The following is a 12,050-nucleotide window of genomic DNA, read 5'->3' as shown; positions in this document are numbered from 1 at the left end:
GTGCAAAACAAATGCAAAATGATAAACAAAGAATCCCATAGTAATTATTACATCTTTATTCCAAATGCCTTAAAAACTGTTTATGAAGACATGACACAACATGTGTGACACGGGGCTGGTGCACCGCTAAACCAAAACCTGCATCTCACCACAGAAATTGCACATTTATGGGGCAGATTTATCAAGCTGTCTAAAAGTCAGGATATTCTTAGATGCCCATGGCAACCAATTACAGCTCAGCTTTCACTGTATCAGTGCTCATGAATATGTTAAAGGGGAGCTGTGATTGTGAATATTCTGGGGGGGGGGGGGATTTACCAATTCTGGCGCAAGCACAACTGTCTGCATCAGAGATCAGTCCCCGAAAGCACAGCCCGATTAAACTGCCAGTATTAAACTGGCGCACGGCTGTTAGTAATTAATGGGTAGACCAAACTAATCAGTCATGCGCCATAAAAATGCCGACATCAGTTAGATGTGCGCCAAAATCTTACATGGTCTGCGCCTTAATTTTGCTCTGTGACCATTTTTTCCTGGTCTATTGTCTACCTAAAAATGGTAACAAGAAACACATAAATGTGACGGATAATGTGGAATAGTTAGGCCATGCCCACTTGCGCCATAAAAAGACGGAGGAGTCTGGATAGTCGGAAACATCTGTTCTTTCTGGCGCAACCTCATTATAAATGATCCGCAACAATTCTGTGCCAAAAAACCCGTAAAATCCCGGCAATTTTTGGGCGCAGATACGATAATACATGTCCCCCTCTGACTTTTAGACAGCTTGATAAATCTGCCACTTAAATATCATCACCAGTCAAGAAGCAACCCCTTAAATAGCCAAAATAGAAATAAAATGCCAGTATACAGCGGCAATAGCCAACCCATTCTGTAAATAAAGTAATGGGGTGTTTCCACTCCTGCTCCCCCAGCCAAAAGTTCATCGAGATGTAAAAGCAGAAGGTATTGGCTGATCTCCATGGGCTGTATATGTGAGTGACCAGCGTCTTCATTCTCAGTGATATTTTACATTGTAAATTTAGGAAAATCTGCCTCCCTGAGCATTTGCATGTTATTTAACTGTGAAATTGGATCCATAGTAGTGTTTTTTTTTAAGCTGAATTACCTCAGAAGTCTGGAAAAAATGAGTGAGATGTCCTATAAGCTAGAATAGAGGCCACAATGTTATCCAAGAATAACTAATGTGACTAATACATAGCTGAGTCATTCAGATGACACAGCCCACAAGAGTGTAACCTCACAGGGATAGATTTATCAAAAGTGTGTAATAGTGAGACTGTAAGAGATTACACTAGACAGTTGTATGCTATGCCCGATTTATAACTCAGTCTGATGCTAAATCTGAAATAAAAGAAAAATATTTTTTTTTACTCTGATTAGTTAGGACCAGAAAAAAATCCCCCAGAAAAAAGGGGGGATTCCTTGCATCATATATCACTTTGATGCTCGGAGTTCTGTCCTCTCCACTGTGATTGGTTCATGAAATCCAACAAGCACATGAATCGTGATTGACAGACCAATCACAGTTGTGTGCTTCCAGCCCAAGGCCTTATTAATATGCAAGTATAGTTGGTGCTACATTAAACGTAATACTTTTTAATTGATGTACTCACACGGCCAGAAAGCAGCGAGTGCAAAAAAAGCAGGAAATTATCTGTCCATCACAGCTAAGAATATCTGAGTTGTGTCTATATGGAAAAGAGTTTTTCACAGTTGAGATGCTTCTGTGTGGCATTCGTTTTTTCACATTGGCTCATAGGGGGCAGATTTATCAAGCTGCCCAAGTGCAGTTTGCCTGTGGTAACCAATTACAGCTCCCTCTTAAAATATTCGTGAGCACTGGTAAAATGAAATCCATGGGCAACTAAGAACATTCTTACTCTTAGGCAGCTTGATAAATCTCCCCCATAGACTATAGCGTAATTGGCCATATTTGGCTTTAACAGACTGACCATACAATCCATTTAAAGAAATGGCTGTGTGAATAGGTCCATTAAATGTATTTATTTCTGTCCGTCCATGAATAAGGCTTATTGCAGTCCATACTCGTATTATAACATTATACAGTGCCCAAATAGGGCTTTTTAGATTTTGTTACTTCTGGTTACTTTGGTTTCATGTGACCCTATTTACCTTGCTGTGTGACAGGGAAATGAACATTGAATTATTGTATGGTTTGAGCAACATAGCGGTTATAAACTGGCTGGCTGCATAGTCAAATCACATTCAATAGCGATTGACTAATGCAGAAATCCGCTCTTCTGCCAAGGATCATTCCCCAGATAGCAATCCAATAAGAGCGACATACTAGCTACACAGAGAAGATGACTTGTCCCACATCTGTGTATATTGCTACAGATCAGCTACTGTCAGCAGTCGTAATGGAAGGGAAGTATTTAAGGGACCTGTAATCAGGAGCCCTTTTTCTGGCTCCCTCATGTCCCCATAGAGAATAGTGTACACATTGCCAAATAGTTATTATAGTAAAACTAGCTTTTTCTTAAAAAAATAAAAAGATAAGTTAGATCAAAGTTTACCTTTCTGTATGCAAAGCTGTGTCCCAGTCCCCTGGGAGTGACCAGTGAGGAACGTTTCCCCTCACCCTTGGGAAACCGCTCCATCATGCATCGATTGCAAATTAAAAAAATCTCCCATGTCCCCCATATAGCTTTCCCCCTAAGGACGTCATACACGTCTGCCGCCTCACTGTCCACTCCCATAGGACTAGGGACACAGCTCTGCATACTAAAAGGTCTAACCTTCATCTAATTTAGCTTTTTTTTCAGAAAAAGGCAGTTTTACTATAAAAACTCTTTTGCAATGTCTACACTATTCTCTATGGGGACATGAGGGAGCCAGAAAAAGGGCTCCTGAGGACAGGTTCCCTTTAATGTAGTCATGTCAGCCTTGTTGACTTTAAAATATCTCAGATTGTCATATCTGGACTACATGTTTCTGAAGACTGTGCCAAAAACAGGGACATTACCTTGGCGCTGCTGTTCTGGCAAGGAAGCGGGGACTTCCAGGTCCATGATTCAGACACGAACACCTGATGAGACCACATTCATCGAGCTGTCTAAAACACTAGAATGACGATGAACTGGAATGGTGTCAGACTGGTATGTTTAGGTCTCACCCGTAAAATCCAGCTCTTGGGGCTTGCCACTGTGCAGTCACATGCAAAAATGAACTGACTGATTCCTAAAATTCCAGTCTAAAGTCCTCTTATTTGGTGAGCCATATTAATATACAAATATCTGAGGTATAGTAGGTTCACCTTAAAGGGGATGGCTACTTAAAGCTTCACTTTACATATCAAGAAAGCACAGAGGAACTTTTAATAGCTGTATATTGGTAAATTACCTAATATCCTGCCCCATCCCCCACACATTACAAAAAAAATTATGTAAAGTGGCCAACTCCTTTAACTGATGACTGGCCCACCAAGAATTCATCTGTGGGCCCTCATGATCTTTATGGTGTATGTAACTGTATAACCATACATAATGATCATTTTCCTATACGTGAAGAGGGTAACAAGTGTATTTTGGGTAGAAATTGAATGACATTACAGGAAATACAGGGTGTGGTCACACGTTGTAGTTAAAACTAAATCGCAATTAGTTTTGGGGTGGTTTTAAGTGGTATTACTTATTTTTTAATCAAGTGAATGACAGCAAATCAACAGGTGAATGACAATTGTGGAACAGGTTTCTCCTTCAAAATCAAATTCACCCATTCAGCTCATGTCTTTCACCTTTGAAATTGACAAAACGGCCCCTAAAACCACCTCAAAACTAATTGGGATGCAGTTTTAACTGCAACGTGTGACCGCACCCACAGAGTTTGACTAATTCTGCAAAATACTAGACACACGGGGATGATAATATACACAGGAATATTCTGCAGGAATCAGTTAAATTATTAGAAAAACTAAAAAAAAGGAATAACAATTTTTGCAGCCAAATATCAGCAGTCCAACATTACAGTAAATGTGAGCTGAAATTGAGATTTGGGTTTCTGTGACCTCTACATAGCAAAGGAACACACTGGGGCACATTTACTAAGGGTCCGAATCGCTTTTTTCCGCCGAGTTTCCCGAATTTTTCCAATTCGCGCCTAATTGCCCTGGCAATTGGATTGTGGCGCATCGGCGCCGGCTTTCACACCACAGAAATGGGGGGCGTGGCTGTCAGAAAACTCGACGGATTCGGAAAAATCGTGGAATTTAAAAAACGAATTGTGCTACAAAATCTCACTCATGCACCGGGAATAGGTTGGTGAACTCCAGCGGACCTCGGCGGACTTCAGCGCAGCAGCGACACCTGGTGGACATTGGGTGCACGACCTTAGTGAATCGCCAGAAGACCCGAATCCTCGCCAGAGAACGCGCCGCTGGATCGCGACAGGACCAGGTAAGTAAATGACCCCCACTGTATTAGCAGTAGAATCACCTGGCACAAAAAACTGCCAAAATAGGCTAGGTTTTGAGAGTTTAACATGCCTTGTCCTACCCTAGTCCTCAATGGTTATTACCCAAAGCAAAGGTTGAATTCTACAGCAGAAATTGACAGATTTTTATATGCATCAGATCCCACTGTAGTGAAGAGTCATATCATAGAGCTGCTCATGTTTATGACATGCACTACCATTCATTTATAGTTATATATTTATAGTAAAATTTTATTAATGCTGCTGGGTAGCTCCCAGCAGGGTGAATACAGTTATAGGCAAGTGCTTTTGCATCCAACTGCATAGAAAATGCCATATCTATTCTACGCCATCCTGCAGAGTGATTTATAAGGCCACTAGAGTCTATGGTGACATATGCAGATTATCCCAGCAGAGCATAAACTCAGGGAGGTCTTGGTGATGTCACCATAGATGTCATGCTTGAATAGCCTTAGCCTTATAATTTATTGGGGGGTGTACAACTCCTGGCATCCTTATTTAAAGCCACCAGGTTCAAGAACTGCTTCAGTCCTTTAATTGTTAATTCAGATATAGCACCATACACATGGTTGTGGCTGTGCCCAGTACTGCAGCTTATCCTATCTACTTAAACCTACTATCAAAATCAAGCTTGATAAACAAGGGGCAATTGTTATCCATGGCCTCCTTCCTTCTAAATCAGCTTTTACATTATGTTAATGAGCCAGAATGGCTCTGGGGGTGTTACCAGAGCCCCTCCGTGTTGTAGCTTCAAAGGCTGTTTGTACAAGGACCCCCCCTCCCACTGTGTGGAAAACTTCCTCTGCTGCTGTGAGATCACATCAGGTCAAGGAAGGTGAGAACTGCCAAGTTAGCAGAGGGGAGGGGAGACAGTGTAACAGCCTGTGAAGCTACAGCATGTTGGGGTTCTGGTAATGCCTCCCAAAGCCCCTCTGACTCATTAGAATAATTTGTTTAAAAAAGGAAGGATGCTGAGAGGTATTTTACTTCACTTCCAGGCAGGGATGTAGTTATATGTGGGGTACTTTGCTAAGATAAATAAGTCTTATAAGAGCAATTTCTCCCAGGTGCACAGATTCCCAGAGGAAGAACACCGGACGTGACATGCAATATAAAGGTTAGTGGCTACCTACACTCCTCCTCGTCCTTCTCTTGTAACCTAACCTCCAGAGTAAACCCTATGCATGCTCTTACCGCAGGTAAGAGAAGACAAAGTTACTGGCTTTGCCTAACCTGCCCTTTCCTGTTGTATCAGAGGTGGTGGGTAGAGACTAGTTTCTATGATAAATACTGTCACACAGTAAGGAGAGGACTTTAGAAGTAAAAGTAAGATCACATAAGTGAAGAGAACACAGCAAGCTGAACATAAAAAGCTATCTGTAAAGATACAATTAAACTATTAAAGGAACGCTACCATCTCTGATCTACCTATTAAGGTAGATTCCGTGGTAGGTTCAACTAATGAACAACATGGGAGCCCTTTTTAGGGTTAATCCTTGAGTGGTCTGTAACTTCAAAAATCTTTAAAGAGGCTACTGGGATGTGGAGTAGCCGCAGCTAAATCTACACGGCCCGGCTACTCCACGCACTAGAAGCCTCTTTGGATCCTCCTACTAAGATCTGCACTCGTCCGCGCTCTGCGCAAGCTTAATTGCTATGGCTTCGGAGCCAAGTACGCGCAGCCGCCAGCCCTGCATAGAGAGTCAATGCAGAGCGCGGACGAGTGTGTGCAGCTTCCAGGAGCTACACGCTGAAGGTTTCTTAGTAGGAAAATCCAAAGAGGCCACCAGGGTGTGGAGTGGCCATGCCGTGTAGCTTCAGCTCTGGCTACTCCACGCCCCAGTAGCCTCTTTCAGATATTTGCATATTAGGGCAATAAACGTTACAGGCCACTCAAGGATTAGCCCTAAAAAGGGCTTCCATGTCATTCATTGGTTGAACCTACCACTGGATCCACCTTAATAGGTAGATCAGAGAAGGTAGGTTTCCTTTAAGGCCTGCATCTAGTTCATTCCTCTCTTAAACCCTCATATTCGCTTTCCTCGCCATCACAAATTTTTATGTAAAAGAACATTCAAGTCTAATACATCTGGCTCTAGCAAGTCAGAACCGGCAGAGATTTAAAGGAGTCATCTGGGATAAAAGATTTTCAGCCACTAGCAGAGGATTCTATAAAAATACACATATCATTGACTGGGCTACAGAATTCACCTTTAACAGCTATGAAAAAACAGAGAAGAGAGGAGAGTTTAGTTAATGATTAATTTTTCACAATTTCCAGCTCAAATCCCTTTAAGAGTCAATAATGGAGTGGGTAGATAAGAGGAGAAAAAGCAGTTTTTTTGCACACAAGAAAGTAAGTAAAGTTTCCAATTTGCACTTGTACTTTCTTAATATGTTTATTTTTTGTTTTATTTCATTATATGTTAAGTTTTTTTTTAGTGGAAGAGTTAAACATATTTGTAGCTCACACAGGCCTCATATTTCCCAGGGTTTTTTTTTTTTACAATCTCCAGTCACATCATATTTGTCTAAGAACTGGCACTCGGGAAAACAATCTTATTCTACATAGAAATCCGCTTCATCTCTATCCAGTGAGATTACACAAGAAATCCAGTCCTTCTGAGGACACATGCCTGCTTCTTCCATAAAAGGACTACATCAACCTCTTACATTTATAGTTTTTAGACATGACCTTAGAATAACTCATTCCAGCGAAGTATATCAAGATGTATCATTTTCAAGGAAATCCGTAACCCCCCGACCTTGGTCTTTCTTTTACTCCTCTTGAAACATGAATTCTGTTATATCTGAATGGCGTCCGTCTATGACTAGCTTCTCCAAGTAACAGCATATTGTAATATTGGGCTACATTCATACAGAATTTGAAGAATAAGCAATACATGACTAAATATATGCCAATGACCGTATTGGAAAAAATTTTGAGGCCTCGATTTTACAGTCGTATCAAAAGCAGCATGATGAGGCGTCCTTTAGGGAATGGTCAGGCAATGTGACCCTGTGGGAATCAGTAGAAAATAAAACGGAGACGCCCCAGTCTATAGATCATCAACAGACATGATGTCATTATCCCAAAGATGAGATACCTTTTAAGATAAGATAAATGGAGACTAATGACCGTGTAGCATAAGCCTTATCAGTGGATAAATAAGAAATAGATAGCAGTGACAGTCCGGCTGGACACCGGTATGGGCAAACAATATTAATCTCGACTGTAAATATTAACCAGTGACACTGAGGAAGAAGAAGGGGAACTATATAAATGAGAGAAATATTGTAAGAAAACATTGGTAGCCTGCTCGAAACGCAGCAATTGTTCTGACAGGTTCTTCTGGAATACCAGAATACTGGACTGTAGGACTTATGTTGGAATAAGGGACTGCAGATAGGCTTTATAGACCAACAACCCCCTTATTGATCCAAGATTGTTTCAAATATTTGAACTGCTATTACTAGATTACTGAAGTGGAGGACCATAAACCATAGTATACATAGCCTATAGAACAGTGATGGCAAACCTATGGCACAGGTGCCAGAGGTGGCACTCATAGCCATCTCTGTGGGCACCCAGGCAGTCACCCCAGCACAGAGTTTTCCAGACAATTCCTGGGACTGCAGGAAGAGGAAGTAGGTGTAGACAGGGATAGATTATCATTGGAGCTTATGCCATGATTCTTCTTTCTCAAGGGGACCCTGGAGGAAAGCTACATTGATTATCTGAATATCCCCTTTATTTAAAGGGCTTTTCCCACAACCAAAAGTTAGGCCCAATCCACGATTGAAAGCTGTGGAAGAGCAAGAGCAATAAGTTAATGGTTAAATTGCCCTGTCGGCACTTATGAGATTATAAAAAAGTGGGTTTTTGACTCTAGATTTGCACTCGGCCTCTAAAAGGTTCATCATCATTGCTATAGAACATGCACAACAGGTAGATATGCTTTATAAAACCAATTACCAAATATAACTTTACTGATATCTATAATAATTTTACATGCATAGGATATACAACATGCAGAGAGCCCAACTACCAATCTATTGATTCAAGGAACGTCTAAATGTAAGTGTGTATACACACTGCTGGATACGCAGAAGGCTATATCAGACTACAACAAGCAGCTTATGCGCTGTTATACACCGTGCATGCAAATATTAGCTATATATAATAGGAAGAGTTAACTTGGTTTATGATATTGATGACAACGTGCACCCCACTGCTCAGAAGTACAGACCTGTCTCTGACGTGTAATCAGGATATTGGAAGCTGAGCAGCAGTAACCTAGTACAATGAGCTGTATATTGTGCTCCTATACTAAGAAGGTGTAGAGTCAGCTCACCTGAAGATCATGCAGCAGCTTCTGGTAAGGTTGGAGCATGGACAACTCTTGTTCCCAGTCCAGCACAAGCAAAAACATGTAGCGGATCCAGCTTCACACAACCATCCTGTGTATGTCTGTGTTCTCCTACATGTTCATCTGCCTCTGTGAATTTTTAGAGAATATGAAATAAGTTGCTACGTTTTTACTGACCCTGGATGGTTGTGTGAAGCTGGATCCGCTACCTGTTTTTGCTTATATTGGGCTCCTGTCTCCGTGTTTGTTCTGGTGTCAGGGACAGCTGCAAAATATCTGTGGGCTAAAAAGCAAAAGCTATATAAATAAAGAATTATTATTTTTAAAACGGTATGTGCAGATAGAGGTTTTGGTGCATCATGGGTATGGCCTTAAACTACTGTGCACCCTTGCTTGACCATTTTCATGATCCATAAATTATTCCTTGTCCCCTAGATTCTTCGTGAATGGCCGGGGATTGTGACATTTTTTCTGGTTTCTGACCCACACATGTTAGTATAGCAATGGTGGTGAACCTGTGGCACTCAGAGTCCTTTCTGTGGGCACCCAGGCCACTGCCCAAGCACAGAGTTGATCAGTCAGGACTCATGTGGGGAAAATAATTTAATGCCCCTGCTCACTTCGGCAAGAAGACCGCAGGGGGGATTGTTTTTAATTGTAGCTATATATGTACATCTAAACATACCGCTCACACACACACACACACACATATACAACCATGCTAGTAACGGGTTGGACCCCCTTTTGCCTTCAGAACTGCCTCAATTCTTTGTGGCATAGATTCAACAAGTTGCTGGAAGCATTCCTCAGATTTTGGTCCATATTGACATGATGGCATCACACAGTTGCCGCAGATTTGTCGGCTGCACATCCATGATGCGAATCTCCCGTTCCACCACATCCCAAAGATGCTGTATTGGATTGAGATCTGGTGACTGTGGAGGCCATTTGAGTACAGTGAACTCATTGTCATGTTCAAGAAACCAGTCTGAGATGATTCCAGCTTTATGACATGGCGCATTATCCTGCTGAAAGTAGCCATCAGATGTTGGGTACATTGTGTTCATAAAGGGATGGACATGGTCAGCAACAATACTCAGGTAGGCTGTGGCGTTGCAACGATGCTCAATTGGTACCAAGGGGCCCAAAGAGTGCCAAGAAAATATTCCCCACACCATGACACCACCACCACCAGCCTGAAACATTGATACAAGGCAGGATGGATCCATGCTTTCATGTTGTTGACGCCAAATTCTGACCCTACCATCCGAATGTCGCAGCAGAAATCGAGACTCATCAGACCAGGCAACGTTTTTCCAATCTTCTACTGTCCAATTTTGATGAGCTTGTGCAAATTGTAGCCTCAGTTTCCTGTTCTTAGCTGAAAGGAGTGGCACCCGGTGTGGTCTTCTGCTGCTGTTGCCCATCTGCTTCAAAGCTCGATGTACTGTGCGTTCAGAGATGCTCTTCTGCCTACCTTGGTTGTAACGGGTGGCGATTTGAGTCACTGTTGCCTTTCTATCAGCTCGAACCAAACTGCCCATTCTCCTCTGACCTGTGGCATCAACAAGGCATTTCCGCCCACAGAACTGCTGCTCACTGGATGTTTTTTCTTTTTCGGACCATTCTCTGTAAACCCTAGAGATGGTTGTGCATGAAAATCCCAGTAGATCAGCAGTTTCTGAAATACTCAGACCAGCCCTTCTGGCACCAACAACCATGCCACGTTCAAAGGCACTCAAATCACCTTTCTTCCCCATACTGATGCTCGGTTTGAACTGCAGGAGATTGTTTTGACCATGTCTACATGCCTAAATGCACTGAGTTGCCGCCATGTGATTGGCTGATTAGAAATTAAGTGTTAACGAGCCGTTGGACAGGTGTACCTAATAAAGTGGCCGGTGAGTGTAGATACACACATTTCCCTGACACCAATGATTTATGAGTGTATATATTTATACATATAAATAAATAGGAAGCCAAAATGTTTTCCATAGTCCACCCAAGAAAATGCATTTGCTTATTTCCCAGAATCCCCCAGTTAAGCCTCATAGTTTATACGGTTGAAAAAAAACACTTGTCCATCAAGTTCAACCAAGGAAGGGTAGCCACATATCTGCAAGGCGGTCTTAGTTGGCAAAGTCTCCATAAGCAGAGCTCTTACTTCCCTACCCCAGCATGTACAAATGTGACATTGATTTCTATGTTAAAGGAAACCTACCACTTGTAGTGGCAGGTTTCCGATGGAAATACCGGGCACCAGCTCAGGGTGAGCTGGTGCCGGAGCTTATTTTAGTTAGTGTTTTAAACCGCGATACCGCGGTTTAAAACACTAACTAAAATAAGCTCCGGCACCAGCTCACCCTGAGCTGGTGCTCGGCATTGCCATCGGAAACCTGCCACTACAAGTGGTAGGTTTCCTTTAACTTACCTGACACATAATAACTGAACTGTTACAAAATAATGCTGTACTGATAACATCAGCTTTCAACATTTCACATGCAATACCCCTCCCTCTCCACTAATCTTTAGCTAGCAGTTATGTCTCAGCCTATAAAATGTTGTGCAAATCTTTTGCTTAAGTTGTCATCATACCCAACACGTGTAAGTAGGGCAGGTACAACGAGTTATTAACAGAAGCAACTAGATAGTAACAAATAATTACAACATATGGATGCTGCATTGACAAGATCAGCTTTCAGCATTTTACATGCAATACACCCTCCCACTCTGCTTTGCACTCGGCTCTGGCCAGCAGTTATGTCTTAGCCTGGAAAATTGTTGTGCAAACCTTTTGCATAACACGTGTACAGTTTGTCATCATACCCAAAACGTTTAGGCAGGGCCGATATCATCAACCAGAAATGGGGTAACTTCTAACCCTGAGAAACTTGTGTCAAAATGTCACAAAAAAAGGAAATGGATCTTTACTCACAGACGTTTTAGGAGAAGTGAGGGTCCTCTATAACAAGTTATCAACTGAAGAAACTAGACAGAAACCACATAAAGGCACACCTGAGTAATCACACGTATATTTCTCTTACTGGATGCTAAAAGCATGTTATTTATTTAAGTAGATGTATGATATAGATGTATAGTTTGTACTTCCAGCGTATTTGCACTTATACAGTACATGTTTCTTATCTTTTTTCCTGGAACTTTAAAGGATTGTAAACCAAGCACACTGACATACTAGTGCGTCCCCCC

At 41.8% G+C, this 12,050-nt stretch overlaps 1 protein-coding gene across 5 annotated transcripts in view; it reads right to left on the bottom strand.

The window, feature by feature from the left end:
- B4GALNT1 (beta-1,4-N-acetyl-galactosaminyltransferase 1) overlaps nucleotides 1-12,050 on the bottom strand; it is an 86,891-nt gene that overhangs the window by 63,588 nt on the left and 11,253 nt on the right. Inside the window, exon 1 of one of the 5 annotated variants that reach the window (XM_072134853.1) lies at nucleotides 8,829-8,958. The exons of the other annotated variants lie outside the window; for them this stretch is intronic. Within the exon in view, the coding sequence (XP_071990954.1) occupies nucleotides 8,829-8,839 (11 nt within the window). The 5' untranslated portion in view covers nucleotides 8,840-8,958. Of the gene's footprint in view, nucleotides 1-8,828; nucleotides 8,959-12,050 lie in introns of those variants that run through there. 5 annotated transcript variants of the gene reach the window in all.

This window comes from Engystomops pustulosus, chromosome 2 (genome assembly GCF_040894005.1).
Source record: "Engystomops pustulosus chromosome 2, aEngPut4.maternal, whole genome shotgun sequence".
NCBI lineage: Eukaryota > Metazoa > Chordata > Amphibia > Anura > Leptodactylidae > Engystomops > Engystomops pustulosus.
Note: the sequence above shows the minus strand (reverse complement) of the source record. Positions and strands in the feature narration are given on the sequence as shown.